At 44.4% G+C, this 20621-nt stretch overlaps 3 protein-coding genes across 4 annotated transcripts; 2 read left to right on the forward strand and 1 right to left on the reverse strand.

Annotated features, from left to right (window-relative positions):
* The first annotated feature begins 316 nt into the window (after positions 1-316).
* pdcd7 (programmed cell death 7) lies at positions 317-5584 on the forward strand. The gene is made up of 5 exons (XM_088641174.1): positions 317-1839; positions 2678-2816; positions 3247-3483; positions 3888-3975; positions 5131-5584. The coding sequence occupies exons 1-5, from the start codon at positions 472-474 to the stop codon at positions 5255-5257; spliced, it is 1959 nt and encodes a 652-aa protein (XP_088497300.1). The 5' UTR covers positions 317-471; the 3' UTR covers positions 5258-5584.
* Positions 5585-6032: 448 nt separating this feature from the next.
* ubap1lb (ubiquitin associated protein 1-like b) lies at positions 6033-17390 on the forward strand. Of its 2 annotated transcripts, XR_015940352.1 has the most exons (7): positions 6033-7552; positions 7941-8080; positions 9811-10548; positions 12097-12306; positions 14109-14210; positions 15403-16242; positions 16323-17390. XR_015940352.1 is itself a non-coding variant. In XM_088641182.1 (6 exons), the coding sequence occupies exons 1-6, from the start codon at positions 7540-7542 to the stop codon at positions 15535-15537; spliced, it is 1338 nt and encodes a 445-aa protein (XP_088497308.1). In that variant the 5' UTR covers positions 6033-7539; the 3' UTR covers positions 15538-17390. The 2 variants fall into 2 exon arrangements, 1 of the variants encoding a protein (XP_088497308.1); XM_088641182.1 differs by having other exon boundaries at positions 15403-17390.
* kbtbd13a (kelch repeat and BTB domain containing 13a) lies at positions 16985-19260 on the reverse strand. The gene has a single exon (XM_088641181.1). The coding sequence runs from the start codon at positions 19032-19034 to the stop codon at positions 17634-17636; it is 1401 nt and encodes a 466-aa protein (XP_088497307.1). The 5' UTR covers positions 19035-19260; the 3' UTR covers positions 16985-17633.
* Between the last annotated feature and the right edge of the window lie 1361 nt (positions 19261-20621).

Below are 20621 nucleotides of genomic sequence, written 5' to 3' on the forward strand. Positions count from 1 at the left end.
GACGACGTTGTGTTTCAAACTGGAAGTCATGTAAAGTTGAGTTTAGGGTCGATAATACTACCATTTGCTGGTATAAACAATATTGCATTTTATTTTTGAAACTATGTGCCCTGGGAATTTATTTAGTGTGTGTATTTGTAGCTAAAACGGTTTGGGTTTACGTATGAGACGGCAGGTTGTGTTCTAATGACTGCAATTGTAAAAGTAAAAATACGCACCAATTCATTTAGGGAAAAGCGAGCGGGCACTGCTCTTCCAAAACACGAGGTGGCGCTCTCCAATTTTTCAAACATTACATACTTTTTGCATGTCTACATCTTGACGGAAGTCGTTGCTAACGACTTCTTTTGCGAAGGGTGTTTTGGTCGTGTGTGTAGTTTATTTAAACGTATCGCAGTGTTTGGGAAGATAAAGATTTCGGAGAGGATATGTACTTCCACATATTAATAATCATTTAGTGTTTGAGGCCAAATGGACAGACCGCCACCATTTCATCATTTTTCTGGTAGACCCCCGCAACAGTCGTTAATGAATCCAGGATTTTCGGAGGGGGCAGCCAGCTTCTCCAACCCGAGGAGTGGAAGTTTTCCCAGGGCAACCCATGCCCTGGGATACGGGCCATCTGATTTTGAAGCTTTTCAGGGCTCGGAACAAAGGAACCAAGGGACACTGCAAAGCAGCGGAGTCGTTGCGGGTTTTTGGTCAGGGCAACATGCGTTCCGGCAGTCTCAGCCCCCACCCGAGCACATTACGCCTGGAAATCAAAGATTCAGCGCAGTTCAGGCGGAATGGTCAGCCTTCCCACCTGCCCTGGATTCTGGCAGGCAAGAGCAGACATACAAACACCAGTTCTCCCAGTCCCAGGGTTACAGTGGTGCCGCACCAGACCTCGGGCCCCGGGTCAACGACTTCGACCCAGCGAGACCTCCGCCTTTACCCGGCTTGGCACCGGATCATTTTCGCAGCAGGCTTGAGGATGAGTCGAAGCGAGGTGCCGCTGGCGGGCCACACACGGAGCGGGACTACAGGCCACAGCTGGCCTTCACACAGAGGCTCGGACACCCGTGGCAGCCGAACCCAGAAACCTCTCATTTTGACAGGATCTGCGAAGACCCCCCTCACTCTTATTCTCACGCAAGACCGCCACAAGCTCAGCCCGGTTCGTCGCTGACGGATACCTCCGGTCTGAGCTGCCAGAGACCAAATGACCCCCAGAACAGACTTTCTCAAAACGCGTCGCGGCCAGACCGCAACCCGTCTGGACATTACAGCGGAACGCAGGAAGAGCAGTATCGGAGCGGACGGGATCCGGCCGTCTTTGAGAGAGACTGGGAGGGCGGCTACGCAAGGGGTTTCCAAGCACCGGCTGATGCCGAAAGCAGACAAAGACAGCAAGATGAGCAATGGATTGCACGGTTTTTGACAAAAAGGAGAAACGTGACGAAAAAGGACCCGGTGCGTGCAGGAAGCGGCTGTTCTGTAGGGAAGGTTAAAGAAGTTCTGTACAGCGCGGCTCGGCTCGTCTCGGATTTGTCCCTGGCTTGCCGCTTGCTCAAAGAAAATGTGGAGAACGAGAGCTTCTGGTCCGAGTCGTACGCCAGAGCCCTGGAGATGAAAGCCGAACTTCAGGAGAAATTACATCTTCTAACCGATTCAGCCCGCATCGAGAGAGTCAAGAGGAAGCTGGCGACGATCGGTAAAAAAAGAAGCAGGCAGCGGCAGAAAAGCCGAGAGCGACTGGTGGAGAAGCAGGAGGAGGAAGCAAGAGCCGCCGAGAGGGAGGCGGCCATAGACAAATGGAGAATGAAGCGCATCCAGGAGGTTGAAGAGAAAAAGAGGGTAACTACTGCTGAGCAAGAAGTCGTTTTGGGCCCTTTTAAAGCAGCAGAGCCACCACAGCTTTTGGTGGGGTTTGTTCCACATAAGATCTGTGACCAGCTGTCAAGTGGCAAGACGGGCCCTTGTTTCTGGATCTTAAGAGATCCAAGTTTCTGCTTCTGTTACTGATACTGATTTATAATAATAATAATAATAATAATAATTGCTTACACTTATATAGCGCTTTTCTGGACACTCCACTCAAAGCGCTTTACAAGTAATGGGGACTCCCCTCCACCACCACCAGTGTGCAGCCCCACCTGGATGATGCGACGGCAGCCATAGTGCACCAGAACGCTCACCACACATCAGCGATCAGTGGGGAGGAGAGCAGAGTAATGAAGCCAATTTATAGAGGGGGATTGTTAGGAGGCCATGATTGATAAAGGCCGATGGGGAAATTTGGCCAGGATGCCGGGCCAAATTTATAAAACAGTACATAAACCAGTATTTATGTACTGGTGACCCTTGCCATGTCCCCCTAGGGGGTCTAGGTTACATCAGTTGCATTTAGTAATTGACATGTATTAATGCATTTCCAAAGGGTGCATGAAAGGAGCTCTGTAGGGAAGCTTTTCTATGAACTTTTAAAGGAAATTAAAGAGCAGCTTTCCTGTTATACACTTTTCTCTGTTTTAACTTTTGTATCAACCAGGTTCTGCTTAGATTGTTGCCGAAACAAGGAGCTCGAAAGAGGAATGTTTTTTTTTTATCAGTTCACTCCAAGCCTTAATATCACCGGCGATGAACATAATCAAAGTTGTACCACTAAGAGCTCTTTCCTTTGTGTTCACAACAGGAGCAGGAGCTGAAGGCGGCAGCAGACAGTGTGCTCTCCGAAGTGAGAAAGAAACAGGCAGACTGCAAGAGAATGGTGGACATTCTGCGCTCCCTGGAAAAACTGCGCAAACTGAGGAAGGAGGCGGCGGCCAGGAAAGGTGAACGCAACCCAGTCACGGCACTAGAGTGCCCCCCAGAACGGAGACTAACGCAGGGCAGTTTGTTGTGGGCAGACAGCTGGCGTGTCCAGATTATGAAGTGCATACGTGTATTCATGGACTCAGCACTTGGCATGTGTATTTATAACCTGGACAGATACATGTCGTTCCTCAAGTTCCCATTACCTCAGCACACCTCTAATCCCTTTGTGTTCTGTGGTGATATAACATTATTGTCGTGGAACAATTAGGAGGTTGCATGTAAAGTTTAAGTAATATTGAGCAGTGCTGTTGGTGGACCTATCTCCTAAAGTCACAAACCACTGCTAAAATCCGCAGATGAGTGTAGCCCAGAACAACCCTGCGTGTTTATAACATTCCGTGACTAGTCCCCAGCGCTCATCTTTCGTGCGGTTGTACTGCTGTGCAGGAATATATCCCGAGAAGGAAGCGGACGAGGTTTTCGAGGGGCACCTGGCCAGGCTGCGGGCTCTGATCAGGAAGCGCACGGCGGTGTACGGCGCGGAGGAGAAGGCCCTGAGGGTCATGCTGGAGGGGGAGCAAGAGGAGGAGCGCAAGAGGGAGCAGGAGAAGCGGCAGAAAAAGGAGAAGGAGAAGCTTCTGCAACGGAAGCGGGAGGTGGAGGCCATGCTGTTTGGAGAGTCAGGTAACTCGGCGCGAACCTGGGGAAGAGAAATCCTGAGAATATTTCAGTTGCAGGTGTTTAATTCCCACACTGTGTTTGAGAAAGCAGTGTTAGTGTGTGTGTGTGTGTGTGGGTTAATTTTGCACCTTCCCAAAGAAATCAAACATAGAGGAATTTTGATTGCACTCCACATATATTTAGGCTATGATTTCTCGCTTAAGGTATTCCTTGAATGAAGTTCCTGAGATTGTACTGGTTTTAGTCATAGTACTTTTCATCATTTAGGGGGGCAATTTAATTAAAAAAAATCCAATATAATTCATTTTTTGTTATTTCCTCTTAACATTTTTGCTTAAGATGGATTTTAAACTGGGGTGTTGGAGTGACCGGGAGTAAAGCACTTGAGTCTTGTCATTATTTTACAGCTGAGATGCATCCGGAGCATCCTGTCCAGCCATTCCGACAGTACTACTTGCAGGCAGAGCATTCTTTACATGCCCTGATACAGATAAGGTAACTTATGTCACATTTTCTTTGTGCTTTGGACTGGTCTGGGTTTTTTGTTTTTGCACTGTACTTATGCATTTCAAGAAAAACTTTCACTTTACCTTGAAAGAAGCAAATGATTTTAAGAAGTTGCATTTGTATTGCCATTCATGGCATTACTTTAACATTTGTTTTTCATATTTATTATCAGAAATAAAATTGCTAGAATATCAGAAAATATAGAGTATTGCAAATATGAGCAAGTATAAAGTCTTCTAATTGGCATTCTTTCCAGATTCAACAGAGGGTGCAGAGCTAGGGAGAAAGGAGGGAAGAGGAAAAGGAACATTCAGAAACATAAACTGAATATTATTATTGTATAGTAAAAATAATCTGCCTCTCCCAATATCTCTCAAAGACCTCCTTCTGGAGTCTCAACTAATAGGTTAGTTTTCCCATCTCATCATTCTCTGAAACGATAACCATCCAGTTTTCTTTGGTTGGAGGATCTCATTGGAGACATTTATTCTACTACTGCCAATAATATACTTACACTTTTCTGGAAACCACTCAAAGCACTTTACAGGTAATGGGGACTCCGCTCCTCCTCCACCAATGTGTAGCATACAAAGACCTCGGGTTTACAACAGTCTTACGTCTCATCCGAAGGACGGCACCTTCTTACAGTAGTGTCCCCATTACTATACTGAGGAAATAGGACCCACACAGACTGCAGGGTGAGCACTCCCTGCTGGTCTTACTAACACCTTTTCCAACAGCAACCTTAGCTTTCCCACGTAGCCTCCCATTCAGGTACTGGCCATGCTCTCGCCTACTTAGGCCCAGTGGGTTGTCAGCTGTGATTTGCAGGGAGATATAGCTACTGGAATTATAATTTATGTATTATACTGTAGGTTTCCTGCTCACTGCCATTCATACTTTAAGCGGGTAGCTATCCCTTCCCTCATCATGTATTATTTTTAAACTTTATATAAGTTCCATTTTGAGTAAGTGCTTTTTTGTTGTATTAGAGAGAATGTTGACATTTCTTTGTCATGAATTTGAAGGTGATGAAAAACGTGAATTCTGATTTTATCAAAATTCATCTGAAATGATTTCCTCTTCTTTATTGACTGATAGGAGTTTTCTTTCTGCTGTGTCTGTCCTTTGCTTTTCCCCCAGGAGGGAATGGGATCAGTATCTGGTTCCTGTAGGCCATCCGGATGGCAGCTTCGTCCCTCATGGTTGGGTCCTACCAGAGCCACCCTCAGATGAAGTGTGGGCCACCGCCCTGGTCAAGGCCGACTGAACCCCTGAATCACGACGTTCAGAGAGACTGGCCTGACATGTGACACTGCCTGGGATACCACGATCCTCACCATACATTCTGTACAGCTCTGAGCCTAGTCCGGTAAAGAACAGATGGACTTCCAGCCTTCTCAGTGCAAAATAGAAATGTCCCAGTCCGGTACAAAACTCAACTCTTTCTCCAGAAATGTATCAGTTCTGGATTCTGCTTTATTATGTCTTTCTGCAGTGAAATGTTTTATAGATGTGTGCCATTTGTTATTTTCTTTCAGCAGTGGGACATTTTATATATTTATTTTTGTAAATAAAAAGAGAGCCACTTGATAAACTTGTCATGTTTTATAACACCACATACTATGATTGGGAGCTTTAGTTTGATTTTGACTGTCACACAATATTGTTTGGGTATTACAGTACAAGGAGGGTACAGTCACACTGTGCGATCATTCAGAATTTACAGTACATTTTTGCAAAATAAGTGACGTTTTCTGATCTGCTTGTTTAAGTTAACGTGTTAACTTTGGTTATTACCCAGCGTTATTTCCCAAGTGGAGTCCTTCCCCTCACCATGTGTTGTTGCTGGTAAACAGACGACTCTAGATATCCTGTTATGTCAGGGGATTAATGGGTTTTCAGAGAATTAGAAGGTGTCATCGCTGATTCCAGGCACGTCATCCAGTCTGAATAACCGGCTGTGTAGCACTTTCAAGCTCAAATACCTCAGAAGATTTCAACAGCAAGGACTTCTCTTAGAAAAATACAGGTGAGTTCTTCTTAAGAGCCTCATGACCGCCAACTCCTGGAGAATCATGACTTGCTGGAGAATTGTATGTGTTATTTTTGGCATGTAGTATGGGCATGGATCATCATCTTATCTCCCGAGAACCTTGGAATTTTTTAATTAAGAATGGAAAGAGACTTAATTTTGGCATGCAAAACTGATCATTATTGTCTTGCCACATCTTGCCTCCAAGATGATGGTGAGCATAGCTGGCAAGAGATTTGAAAGAAAGAAGAAGAAACTTGTATTTCTGAGATTGTTGCTTTCTTTTTTTTTCTGGAAGGAGTCTATTGAAGATATTCTAATTCCCAAGTGTGGTTAGATACAATACTTTGTTTTTGTAAAAAGGTGAAGGTAGTAATTTTAATTAAACTCTTAATCTAGAGTAGAAACTGATGTGTATTATTTGTTTAGTATGTATCCATATGCTTCGGTACATTTCTCAGCATTCTTTCTGAGGAAGGAAACATTGAATTATATCTCCCCAGGTATGCTTTCTGGATAATGGCATAGTATTTTAAGCTATGTTACCTTAGTGGAGGTGATTTATTTTCTAGTAAGTGCACAAATTAAATTAAATATACCCATAATTATTTAATCATAGAACATTTGCTTCTCCTAACTTATTTTTAGATCGCCAAAAATTACATCCTCAACCAGATAATTCCCAAAGCAAGGGTTTCTTTTATATTCATTAGGATTAATACAATAGTGTTCCAGCCCTACCCTTTCTGAGTACTTTCATTATTTTCTATTTTTAAGAATCTAGATGGTTCTAAAATACTCTAACATGCTACTAAACTGACTTTCAACTGTTTTGTCCAGATTCTGGACTTTAAAACACTTGTGGAAATAAGTGATATATATGATATATATTATTAATATCTAAGCAAAGCATTACACTAAAACAAGGGTACAATCAACTGGTTTGTTTTTTTTTTTGTTTCTTCTTTTGGTTGGATTAATTCAAATGCCAAAAAAATATTTAAACTGGACAGCAAATTATAAGGTAGTTGGTGCTTAAAGCACAATAGCCTAGGCTTCCAAAACGTGTATTTAAAATGCGTATCCCATGAGAGTGGTTTAGCTGCTGGCATGTGGCCAGGGAACAGTGACAATGTGCATGAAGCCTCTTGTCCCACAGACCAGGTGCTGCAGAGATGGAAGGGTTTACTGGTGACATAAACACACAGCTGCCCAGGGCCTATCCTGTGGCTGTCAGACCATTGGAAACAGTGCTCACTGGCCGTTTTCCATATGCCTGAAGGACAGTGAGTGCCTTAGAGTGCTTTAGAGAAGTCTGGTAATCCCTAATCCATTTATTGTCTGGCTGTTCCCAGTTTGGGATTGTGTAACTAGTAAACAGAAGTAAAGAGACATGCCCAGAACGCTAGATTGGTTCGGCTTTGCTCCTTTAAGAAGCAGGGTCGAATGTCCTTCACATTCGGCACAGTGACGTTTAGCACAATTCGGAGCAAGAAGGAATCTGACTGAAAAAAGAAATGAGGATTGCAGGTGTGTATTGGTTTTTCCTCAAAGACACCTGTGGTGGTCACATTGTATACCTTTCCTCCACTGCAGCTATTCTGTATTTTAATAATTAAAAAAAACTAGTTAGAAAATATTGTTTAATGATACAGAAAGAGAAAAGGGATCAGTAAATGCATAGAAGCTGTCCATATGATGCATTTGCAAAACATGCATGTTGCTTAACATATCAGTGAGAGGCCTATTTTAGCTATATTTGTCATAAAGTGTCGTTTTTTGCTAAAATGTAGATACGTACTCTTAAAATACAAGTAAGTAGGGGATGTGTTATAAGATCCTAAGTCCATAGATGAGGAGTCTTTTGGGATTTGTGACCTGTAGTTTTCTGTTATCGTTTAAAATCCATTTCATTCAGAAAGAAGAATGAACTGTCTGGAGGAAGTTCCTTTTAAGATCCCAGCTGGGTCTTTGGATGAGCCACTGGAAGAGGTGCAGTTAGTTTCTGCCCCTGAACTCAACATCCCAGATGACATTCAAATCCTGCAGCAAACCCAGGTGAGCCCACAGCTCCCACCCTCCAGCCACAGTGGATTAACGGATCTCTTAGTTAACCCATCCAGCTTCAGTATGATTCAGTATGATTACTTGCTTTATACATGTTAAACTTCCACAAGTGTGTGCATTATGTTTTGCTGTAGCTACTGCTTAATTGGGTCAGGCCTTGCCTGCTGTGAAACTATCCATTTTCTAACCGCTTTACCCAATACAGGGTATCGGGGAATCAGAGCTTATCCCAGCAAACAAATGGCACAAGGCAGGACACAACCCAGGACGCCAATGTATCGTAGGGCACATACTGTACACACACCAGGACCAATTTTCCCAGAAGCCAATTAACATCCCAGCATGCCTTTGGGCTGTGGGAGGAAACCCATGTGAACATTGAGAGAACATATAAACTCAATGCAGATTGCTGCCCAGTTATTGAACTCGGGGTCCCTGACCTGCAAGACAGCAATGCTAACTGCTGTGTCACCATGCTGCCTACCCACAGTTCCATACAGAATCAGAATTAGAGGGCCATCAGCACTGCATTAAAGTCTGTAAATGTCTTATACACGCACTTCTCCCATAACTAAAATAATGATCACCTCTGCTCCTGTTTCCCTTAGACCCTTGGCTCTGCAGAATTCACATCAGGCTTCCTATTGCAATAACACTGCCAAGTCATTTTCATTTCGAGTTACGATTTCACCACGCAGCCTTATGTACCATAATAATGATATCATGTAACGACACTGACATAGTTATTTAAAAATTTAACTCCCCTGATCTTTCACAAGTGTCTCTTAAACTCCAGCTACTTCGTGCTGTAGTTGTTCCTTGAGACCAATGGCAGTAGCACAACTGTTGCCATGGAGCTTATTATGCAATTTTTGTTTTTCAAATCAGGAGTAAATGCTGAGATCAGAATGCCGCTCTTGCTTTTCCTTAAATAGCGTGCAGCTGGACATTTGACATGTGGAGCACCAACATTAGATGGCATTGTAGATCTGTTTATCCAATACTCAGAATGACCTGGAACAACACACTTTATTTGATAAGGGTTAGGTTTATTGGGACAGGCCTAAAAAAACACCATTTATCTTTTAATCACGTACTCCATAACACTGTTAAACCCAGGTCATGTTTCATAGTTTAATTACAACAAGGCCTAAAAACTCCTTTTTTAGGAATATGACTATTGAAGCTTAATTTTTGTTTAAATTATCCAGTCTCCTTCGTTGGACAGCAAAATGTTTCAAATACTATAATGCAGCTAACCTTTCCAAAAACAATAAACCCAGTTTGGCAAAAAAAAAACACAAAACCTTGGTACATATTTAAATAGAAAAGTGAGAAGCATGAAAATGTTTAAGCCATGAGAACAAGCGCAGCGCAGTGTAGTGTTTCTGTCACTGGTGTCTCTGGGAAATTCTGAATCCATCTTCTAGACAAGGAAAACAACATTCATCTGGTTTTAGTTACCTCCAAGATGATGATCACGATTTGGGCAGAGAGTAATGACTCGGTGTAATGTAAGGAAATGCAGTTTGTTGATTGCAATCTCAGCAGGGCGGCAATGGTTTTAAGAAACGTTTGCCAAACGTGATGCACGTGATGAGATAAGAGGGGAGCTGCTCTGGCGATCATCTTTCACGAGGCGGTGGTTTATGTGATCAGCAAGGTCATCGGATGGACCTCAAGAGACAGTTTTGTTCCATCTTCTCCCGTTTCTTCTGCAGTACGACTTCGGTTTGGAGCGCTGGGTCCTGCAGGGGCTGCAGAATGACCATCTGGGCGGCCCCTGCCCTCCCTGCGAGACTCAGCCCTCCTGCCCGCCGTACTGGCTGATGCTGAGCCGCCCGCCGGAGGACGGGCCTGCCGGCCGCCGGAGGAGCGAGCCGGGGTCCCCCGCCCCCCGCCAGCGGAGCCACAGCCTGAGCGCCGCCGACATCAGGTGCCTGCACCCCCGGGTGAAGTTCATCATCTCGGACTCCGAGGGCGACGACGGCTACTCGGAGGACGACGAGGACTCCTCCTCGGACGGGGACCGCCCCCTGAGGCCCTCGTGCGCGACAGAGCCCCGCCGCGGCTCCTCGCTCCTGCGGCTGCAGCTCCCGGGCCTGAGGGACTTCCGCCCCGGCTCGTCTCCGCACCTCCCTAACCTGCCCTCTCCCGGCCTCGCGGCCAGGCAGAGGAAGAGCTCCTTGACCTCCTGCTCCTCCTCGTCCTCCTGTCTCGACCCCAGGCAGTCCCCGGGCCCGGGCCTGGGCCTGGACCGGCGGAGGGTGGGCAGCCCTCAGTGCCAGTGCCAGGGCCAGAGGCGGCCAAAGAGGAGGCTGCACCCGCTGGGCCAGGTCGGCCGAAACTACTCCCTCACTCCACAGCCGCCTTCCTCGCCCCCCTCCGCGCACCTGCAGCCCCGGCCGTCCACGGCGGGCCACGTGCCCACCATCAGGAGCCACAAGCCGATGCTGGCGGTAAGAGGCTGCTGCTTGCTCCTTTCCTGGCTGAGACGAATTTTCTGAATATAATTTATTCCTTTGGAGTTTTTTTTTTTAAAAGCCCATTTACTAAACATGTGGAGACTCTCTGAAGAGTCTCTGTCTGTCTCGGTGTGCCAGACACTTGCCATTGAAGCAGTCCTGAACACTAGGTCTTCAATCGTGTAATTGAGGTGTTAGCAGCTCGTGGGGAACGTCGGGGAGGGTAGTTCACTACTCTGTATCCAGGGGTGCTCTGCCGTTTGGAGGACATGTAATATATATTTCCCAGGCTTGGCTTACAGGTCATCTGATAAAAGCCGCAAGTCGCCCTCTGAAGTCTTTTGGGAAACCATACTTAACATTAGGAAATGATCATTTGTTTTGGGGGATTTGGGGGTCGTGGAAGTCGCCCTGTTGAAAGCACCGTGCACTAGTGATGCGTGGGTCAGGCTGGCTCGGGTTAAAAAAAAAAAGATTTTAGCTCGGGTCGGGTGGGTGCGGGTTCGTTTCTCACAAAACAAAAAGCCGACCTGCATCACTGCTGTGCCCTGAAGAAGAGCTACACTTCCCTCTGAATGGGAGGCAAAGGAAGACGTGGATGTAAAGAGTCTACAGTCCCGAGAAGGCGTTGGTTTAACCTGCTTTTCCACCAATCTGATAGTAAATTTATACTGAGAACTATAGAAGACTCATCGCCCTGTGAGTCTGTTTGTGGAGCAGAAACAATAGGAGGATAGGACAGAAACTGAGGAATGAAGCAGGAAATTTGTGCAGACCATTTACAGAAAATAAGTTAATCTGATTTAATGAGTTATTTTTAAAAAACTGCTGGATCAAAATGGCAGAGCTTACTATTTATAGTGAGCTTGACCTCACTATAAATGGGAGAGATCTTTGCTGTCAGTGTATAATGTATTTGAAACATTCTCAAGTATGAGGAAATCTGTAACTCTGCTGTCCTCTAGAATGCTAAACTGTTCTGGCAGTGGAATGTTGTTGTTCCTTGGCTATATATCCACAAACCAAGGAAGAAAATTGCTCTAATTAAAGATTTCTGATACTTTGGAGTTCAGCCGCATTTCTCAAATGCTTTTCTCTTTTTTTATACTTAGGTCTTGGAATCATGTATGTACATACTAGCAACAAAGCTCTGTGCGATAAAGCAACCTGACTGGGGTTTTTTGTATTAAGAAACTGGGGAAGTTAAGGAAATAAATGCTTTCAGAGGTCTTTTTTTTAAATGAAGTGCTGGAATAACCTGATCCCTTCACAGCTCCTAAAAACGGTAATGCTATTCATCTTGGAATAATGTTCCCCTTTGCTAATCTCATTAACATAGACAAAGTCACAGTCTTTTAACCCTGAGTTTTGTAATATGGACGCTGGCACTGACAGCACCCTTAGCGAAACATCCTTGGAATGGCTTTCCCAGAAAGCTCTTGGACAAGCAGCGGTATCGAAGCCTGTCCATCTCACAGGCTGCCGGTCCAGCCTGCCCTGGCTGCCACGCCTCTGATGCTGTGTCCTCTGTTTGCTCCGCAGTCCCTGAGCCCCTACTCCTGCCTCCCGCCCCCTCCTTCGGTGGCTCGACCCCTGAGTTCCCACAGAGCCATCCCAGACTCCTCTGCAGAGCTGCTCTCAGCGCTCAGCCCCGAGGAGCAGGAGCTGCTGGAAGCCATCACTGACCAGGGCTACTCCCTGCGCCGAGCCATCTGGGCCCTGCAGAAGACAGGCCGGCAGAGCCTGGAACAGGTCGGTTCCTGCTTTTGCGGCAAACGTCGTTAACTCTTCCACTGCCGAGGTGCAGAGAGCAGGCGAAATAGAATGCTAAACCGGCCTCCTTTGGAAAATAAACAGTTGTATATGAAGCAGGAGAGCCCCCTGCTCCCCAGGGGCCGGAGCAGCACGCTAACATCCTGTACTGTGGGAGTGCAGTTCAGTTATTCCCAACAGGAGCCACATCTGCCGAGTCCCTCTGCCCCCCTCAGTCACGTTGAAGGAAACACAAGTTCCATCATTCTAAATCCGTAGTTCCAGATGATTATTTACAGAGTTTATGTACCAGGCCGTTACACTGAAATCACAGGCACAGTGTTACCAAGTTGCGTAGTTAGTATCTGCCGAGGAGCGAATGTGAAAACGTACTCATATAGGCATTCATGGAAAGTTTAACATGGATTTAATGTCACTCGCTTCCCCTAACCTATCCAAAGAAAACCCCATTGATCTGATAGGTGGTTTTAGTTACTGCTGTATTATGTCAACGCACCCCTACTAAGTGAAGGTGTTTGCTAGCTTAAAAAAAACAAACTAGGGTGCCGGTTTTATACATTTTTCTGGCTGTGCCCCACTATAACATGACTAGCATTATGGCACTTTGAGAGAGTACTGAAATGTCCTGAAATGCCGCCTCGTACCCAGTGTCTCTGATTGGACCACGGGGTTTATCCTCATTGGACTGAGGACAAAAGCCTTTTGGCCTAAACCCAGGGCTGGCCTTCTGTGAAAAGAACATAGACACCAGACTCCTCAGCTTTCCACACCCTGGAATTTATTATCTTTTCTCAGTGTTGCACATCCCTGCGTCCGTGAGAGTGAATGAGTCATGTGGCCGATTGCGAGGCTCTTGGGAAGGTTTTCTGGAAGCACACTGAAGGACTGCTCGTTCGAGCTCGGTGTCTTGCAGCAGAATCAGGGTGGCAGCACAGAGACTAGCAGAGTTGCGCAGGAGGCAGCTGGCTCCTCTAGGCATTCCCAGTTTGCCAGAACAATATTGTGCGTTTTTTCAAGCCCTTCAAAGTCGGTGTTTCACGAGACATGCTGGGGGTTTTTTGTACGAAGAAAAATGGTTACTTTTGATTAAGATCTTTTAAAACGTGTTTTTTTTCTCGAAGAGGCAACCAGCAGCCTAGAAAGCACTTCATCAAGAGCTTTGGAATGTTCAAAATGATAAAGTGCTTACAGGGGGGGAAAAATTGCATTACTTATCTTAGAACAAGATTAACAGGGGCCTGTTTTGAAATGTACTTCTTATTTATTGAGCGTAGATAATGACATGTTTTCAGCACCAGAGGGTTTGGGAAGGTACGCTGAACTTTAAAAAGTGCTTCACTCAATCCCTTAAAAGTCAGTGATCCCACAGAGAGCTGGCAGATGGTACAGCAGGGATAATCAGAGGTCTTAACCTTTCAGCTTTTGATCTTGTAAATCAGGATAATGCTTTCTATCTTCTACAGAAATGTGATTGTGCACTGCTCTATTTTCTATACATGGTTTCAAATGACTTCTTTTTCTGATTAATTATTTTTGTTTATCCTCAACACTGTTTTATTTTAAGGCTATATTTTAAAGAATATTTTAAATACATCACAAAAAAATGGAAATCTTTTTTCTCTTATGGTCTTTTGTTTGGGGCCCTGCAACTCTTCTGAAACCTTTTATTAAATGTTGTATGTTCCATAGTTTTACAAAACCACTATTACTAAGGAAGGGACAAGCTGATGTTCCTTTCTCACTGGACTCCTTTGCACCTCCGTATCTTTCGATATCTGCAGGTCTTGAATTACCTGGTGGCCTGTGACCGGCTGTGCAAACATGGCTTTGAAGAAGCGCAGGTCGAGGAAGCCTTGGAGATGTTCCAGAACTGTGAGACAAAGGTGATTGTCCTCTGTGACCTCATTATTTCTTTGCGCAACTGGTACTTGGTCTGGTGTCTGGGAAAAGTGGTATAGTTTATCCATCCATCCATTTTCCAGCCACATCTTCCACTTCAGGATCGTGGAGAAGCCAGAACCTATCCCAGAAAGCAGTGGGTGGAAAGCATGATACACTCTGGTTGGGGCACCAGTCCATCGAAGGGCAGACACAGACACAGACACAAACACAGTACCAGGCTCACTTTTCCCAGCTGCCTATTAACATACCTGTATGTCTTCAGAAATGTGGGAGGAAAGTGGACCACCCAGAGGAAACCCATGTGAACATGGGGAGAACATACAAATTCCACACAGACAGACCCCAAGGTCCGGAATTGGACCCAGGCCCAACTCTACAAGGCAGAAAGTGCTAACCATTGTGCTACTGTGCTACACTGGTTTGGCTTATTTCCAGTGGAATTCTGTGTGTATTTTCCAAACCAGCTCCAGGCAAGAAGATTGTTAAATCAATAGGAAATAAGCAGTAATAATAACAGCTTAATGAGACCTATATCTTTCTTTGTCTTCTACGGTTTAAAGAACAAGTACTGCTGTCCCAAAGTGCCTTAGCATATATTGTATGTCCTCTGTATGTCCTCACCTATTGAACACCAGTGATTAGTTCATTTTTCTAACAGGGTAGTTCTCAGTGTCCCACCTAATATACCAGCACCTCTTTAATGCAAACATACTTTACATTGTTGATTCTGTCCAAGTTACATAGTAACAAGAGAGCACCACTGGTTTAGATAATGAAAATGCACATTTTCAACAAAAAGGAGAACATTTTTGTTTTTGTCAGTGTTTAATTGTGAGCTGTATCAGTTATGATGTGAAAGTGTTTGCTGTGGCCTATTACTATCCCCTTTAGTCCTGATTTAGGGCTGAACTGGTTTGATAACAGCACGCAGGATTCCGGAAGAAGTGATAATTGTAAAAAATTCTGGCAAACAAATTGGTTGATATTGACCTAAACTGAGGACCGTTTCTTTTTCTTGATGCAGTAGATTCCAAGCTGCTCTGTACCTACTTGGAGACAACGTTCAATACAATCACTGTACAAATGAAAAGCCTTTATCGAGCTTTTTATCATGATTCAAATAGTGTCTGAATAGTGAAGAGCGTTATTTTTTTCTTTTTCTACCCCTGCCAGGCTGCAGAGTTCCTGCACTTATTGGCTCAGTTTAACGAGATGGGCTTCCAGCAAAACGCAATCAAGGAGGTTCTGCTAGTCCACGGGAACCATAGGGAGACGGCGCTGGAAGAGCTGATGATGCGCGTGGAGTGAGGAGGGCACACCGGTCGTCTGTACATGTCTTAAACACGCTGCGCACTTAGCGTCTTTATTCACCGACATTCTTCTACTCAGGCATTTTACCGGCATCTTTGTCCTTGTTTACGAAGGTGGATTCAAGTACTCAAGTCTAACAATGTTGCTGAATTTTAACCTTTTTGTTTTGCCGTTTTGCAAAGACGTCCTACCTAGTTCGTTGGCTGTTATTTGAAAATCTTGCGACTTGTGTTTGTGGCTGATAACTCCATCTTTCTGGATGTGAACCTATCTTGGAATTACAATCCACACCACTATATATGCGTCTGGTATATTTCTGGTGAATTAGAAATCATTCCTTTCCAAGCAAGAAAATATGTGGTTTGAAGTTATTTTGTTTTAATGAACCTCAGAAAAATGTTTATTAAAACAATATTTTTGTTTTTCTTTGTGATGTTTGGCTACTGGGTTCTTTAACATTTCCCATGTGATGACACACAAGCTCCGGTTTTAGTGCGCTTGCAAAAATGTTGATCCTCTGGCACACTGTACCCTTCTGTGGTTCTTGCACTGGAGAATTGTGTGAGGATGGGCTGTATTCAAATGAGAGGTGAACTGGGAACCAAACCAAGTTTTATTTAATTGTCAGAGTGACAAGGGACATCAAAAGGAGGAATGAACTTGGCATCTGTTAGAGATTCTTATCTTGCGATGATAGACTAGGTATGTATGAGGATGATAAAATTTGTGATGGCTTTTCTTTTATCAACCTTCAATTAATAAAACCCATATTAGTGTTGCAGGGGACGTCTCCAGCGTGGTTTATCCCGGAGAGAGGAATTTATTGGCAGCATTGCTACGATTGAATATCTGAGAAGTGAAGTGAAAAACCTGTACTTGATTAAAATCACATTCTTTTGCATTTTACCTGAAAGCAATTTACAGTATACAGTACAGTAACTCCTAATGGCTGAATGGAGGGGATTCTTATGGTTTCAGTAACTGCCAATTAAAATGCCTGGGCTTGGGATCAAGATGAAAACACGGCAGGACTTCATCGTGTTTTCTTCCCCTTCCAGATTACAGCGTGACCCTACACTTTGAACTTAAAGAACTACAACTACCTCCTTTGTCTTTCAAATGGTACGAACAGGAACACCAACTGCTCACTAGAACTGCGACCTGTGCAGCTCAAGACCACACATCTCCTGTTTGAAGTTTCTTTCTCATTTTAGATAATCTTGGAAGCAAAAAAGGAGTAACCTCAGCACTGACCTTTCTTTCTTTACTTTTTATCCTAATATAGTAAGGCAGATGTTTTGTACTTTTAACCCTGTGAAAAATGATCTGTGTCCAGGCCTGTGGAAATGTTTTTGGTGTTTATTTACCACGCTCCTATATCCGACGCCCTGCCTACAGTATCAGATCTACATTTCTCTGGCATGCTGACCCTGGGGACTCTGAGGTTTAGAAGTGACCTGTTTTTATTCTCGGAACGGGAAAGACCTTTTAAAGACATTTTTTTCCAAGTGTTTAGTACATTTGTTTCGGTGTCCATGGAAAACAAGCAGTGATGTTTATCAAATCACAGAAATGAGCAAGCACATAAAAAATACGTTCACAGCGGTTAGTGTGATCACAGATCTTGAGGTTTTCCAAGGAAAAAAAAGTGCTCTGAGTGTCTGAGCACTGCGAATGGAAGAACTTGTACAAACCATCAGAGTACATGGTGGACATATCCACCAGTCCAGGGGAATGGGGTCTGTTATCCTGATTTACTGTGTTTTTAAACATTAAGAAATAGTATGACAGTATTATTACTGTGGTCAGCAGGAAAGCCTAATGCCATTAAAGTGAATAGAGTTCATGAATCTTGTGATGCTTATTTTGAAAGTGCTCCAGTTTACTTTTCTGTTCTTGTGTATATAGTGAGAGGAGAAAGTATTTGCCCCCTTCCAGCATGAGCTATTTTAATTATGGAATACACAGAAAATGACTAACATACTAAGATCACATTATTTAAATTAATACTGCACCAGTGTTAAAACTGCTAAGAAATTCTATACATTTTAACTAACCTACATAACCATGCTTAAGGCAGCAGCATTGTGCAGTTATGGTTCAGCACTGCTCTTGTTCAGATCCAAGTCTTGGTCGCTGTCTCCCAAGATACTGGTAAGCTTCTGGCTTGACCTTGGCAGCCTCAGTAGAAATGTCTGCATGGAGCCACTTCTTGGGAATCCTTGCATCTCTTTCTTTGGCTTCCACTTGGTCTGCTCTATCGAATAAACCAAGGTCAACATGCGGTTCACAGTGAACACGGAATCCCCCCTCACCGCCGCAGTGAAAAGGGCCCCTTTACTGTTGACATACTGCCCGGCCAGAGCCGTCCACTGTCCCATTGTGATGTTGAAACGGTCTATCATGCATCTCAAGAAATCGTCCGAGGGTCCGTTCCGCATCACGTACAGGTTGTCCCGGTGGGCCACCATGCAGTGGCCGTAGCTCTGCTGCCTTATCAGTGTGGTGATGAGGATCCACTGCTCTGAGCTGGGATCGTACTCATAGATGTCCGTAGTGTCCATCGGCTTCCACAGGCACACGAATATCCTGCTCATGGCCTTGGCACAGGCCGCGCCAGCAGCTGGGCGCGGCAGCTGGGAGGTGAAGGACCAGGTGCCTGCTGACACCTGGTACTTCTCCACCGATGACATGATTGTTCTCTCGTGCTCCCCTCCAATGGCGTAGAGGTGATCCTCGTGACCTATCAGCGTCAGGCTGTAGCGTAGTTGCTGGGGGCTAGGAAGCCTGTTCCAGGAATCATTTTCTGGGTCGTAGCAGAAGCAAAGCTCCACCACCTCCTTATTGACACCGCGCACACCTCCGACGATGTACAGTTTGTTATCCAAGACAGCGACACCCGACATGGAGGTGCTCGCCTCCACCGGTAAATGGGTCAGCTTTTTCCATCTCCTCTCTTCTTCGTCCAGATAGCAGATTGTGCGAGACGGGTCTTGGAGAAGTTCGAGGCTGGGGGAGTGGCTGGCCACGCCGACGAACCTGCTGGGGATGAGGGACTTGATGTAGTCGACAAGCTCTTGGGGCAGACAGCCCAGGTCATCCTGGAACTCGGAATACATGTCTCTGATGAACAGAGCCGAGCTGTGGTACAGGCCCAGCAGGCCGTATGTGGCTGCAGCATGGTACATGACAAGACAGTTGCTAGAATTTATTATATCAACAAGATGCTTGGCAAGCTTTTCCACTTGCAAGAAAGCAGCGCATTCTATAGCCTCCACTATCTCATCGCAGTCCAGTATGGGCCGGCCACCTGCCAGAACCTCAAGTGTAATTTTGAATCCTGTAGTGCTTAGTCCTCCTAAGTAAATTTCCTCCTGCTGGCATTCTCTCATCCCTGACTCGAAAAGCGCTCGGAAATACTCACAGTTTTGTGTTAGCAAGCCCTTGTCAACAGTAAACCGACTCTGTTCCACTCTCACATGCACGCTGGCCATCAGTGCTCTTCTGCGCCTAGACTCGATGTCTCAGTTTCCCTTTCAGACAAGCCAGCAGTCGAGCTTCATTATACTTAACAGAGATTTAGTTTTCTTTTCCCTGTCAAGAATGGATAAATAACCCCTTTAAAAATGTACCTGTGCAGGATTAGAAAAATGAAAACCTTAATTTTCGCTCCCGGACATTTCCCAGGGAATCAAATCTGTTCAGTCCCAAGTGTGTTTGCTTACTGTGTTTTTTGTTAACAAATATAAAAATAGCCCTGGCTATAGATAGCAGTAGAGCTTGTGACAGCGGCCTAACACATGGGACCAAACAGCTTTCAGAACTAAATTGGCCAGCTGGGCCTCTGAAAGTACAGTGCTCCACTATAACACAGTGCAGATCGGCGTTGTGTCAGTGTGCCTCAGTTTGTCACAGAGTTTAGTGCACAAGTGGTCCCATTAAGCAGCCATGAGTTCAGAATTCCCTGTTGTTTCACATCGTATGTTAAGGGAATGACCCTTTTCAGCAGCAACTTTGAAATACTCTTCCTGACCTTATTAAAAATGCTGACTCATTTGACGTTTTTAAATCAAGCCTCAGAACATGATGCCATCAGTTCAATTCTTTCTTTTCATTTTACATTTGTACATGGTCTTATTGTATTTTTTGTTCACTGTACTTTTTTATACGTCATTTATGTAGAATTTCTTGAGAATGATCTGGAAAAAAATGGTTGACTGGTTGATATCAGCAAATCCCTGAAGATAACCTTTCAGCCAGTTTATTTTTTCACACCCATATATATATACTAAAATTGTGATAATATGACAAATAATTAATTATTGTAGCCCCCTATATTATAAACATTCCAATAAAATTAAATGATTGTGCTGTTCTTTTAAAATAATTTTATTAAGTCCTTGTTTTCCAAGGGGTTGGGCCCCTGTTATCTAGACTTTGACTGACCTTCTCTTGCGATTAATCTGCTCTTTGATTCAAGCAAACTGTTCTTTAAACTGCTGGCATCCATTCTCTGAGCATTCCGTATTTATCCGCCTTGCACCATTCTGTTTCTCCTAAACTCTGACATTCTGATGTCCTGAAATAATACATCTTTGTTGGTACGGTACTTGTACAGTTTCAAAATACACTTTAAAGCATACCACATTGAATTCACTACTCTCATCTCTGTTTATCTTACAATATCCACACAGCTAAGCATGTAACTAAATAAGATCTGCTTTATTGTGTATTAAATCCAGATTGGTGAGGTCTTTGATTAGAGTATGGCAATTATTAATCACTGGCATATAAAAGATGTGCTTTACTTAGCTGTAGTCAGTGCACAAATGTTCTCAGACAAAAAGGTACCATTCAGTCACACCCCTAAATTCCCATTCCGGGCATTTCTTACAGTATGAGTTGTACAGAAGGCAAAATCTACAGTGCACACACTGAATAGTGGACATTGTTCTCCTGGGCTCCACTACAGTTCCCTGCAAGGTGAGGTCATGTATTCAGATTAAGCTGCTTAATGAAACTCTAACAGTGACATCTCTAACTTCTTCTACCAGGGCTAGGTTTAAACCCGTGGAACAAGT

Source organism: Lepisosteus platostomus, chromosome 7 (assembly GCF_059453375.1).
Source record: "Lepisosteus platostomus isolate fLepPlt1 chromosome 7, fLepPlt1.hap1, whole genome shotgun sequence".
Classification (NCBI taxonomy): domain Eukaryota; kingdom Metazoa; phylum Chordata; class Actinopteri; order Semionotiformes; family Lepisosteidae; genus Lepisosteus; species Lepisosteus platostomus.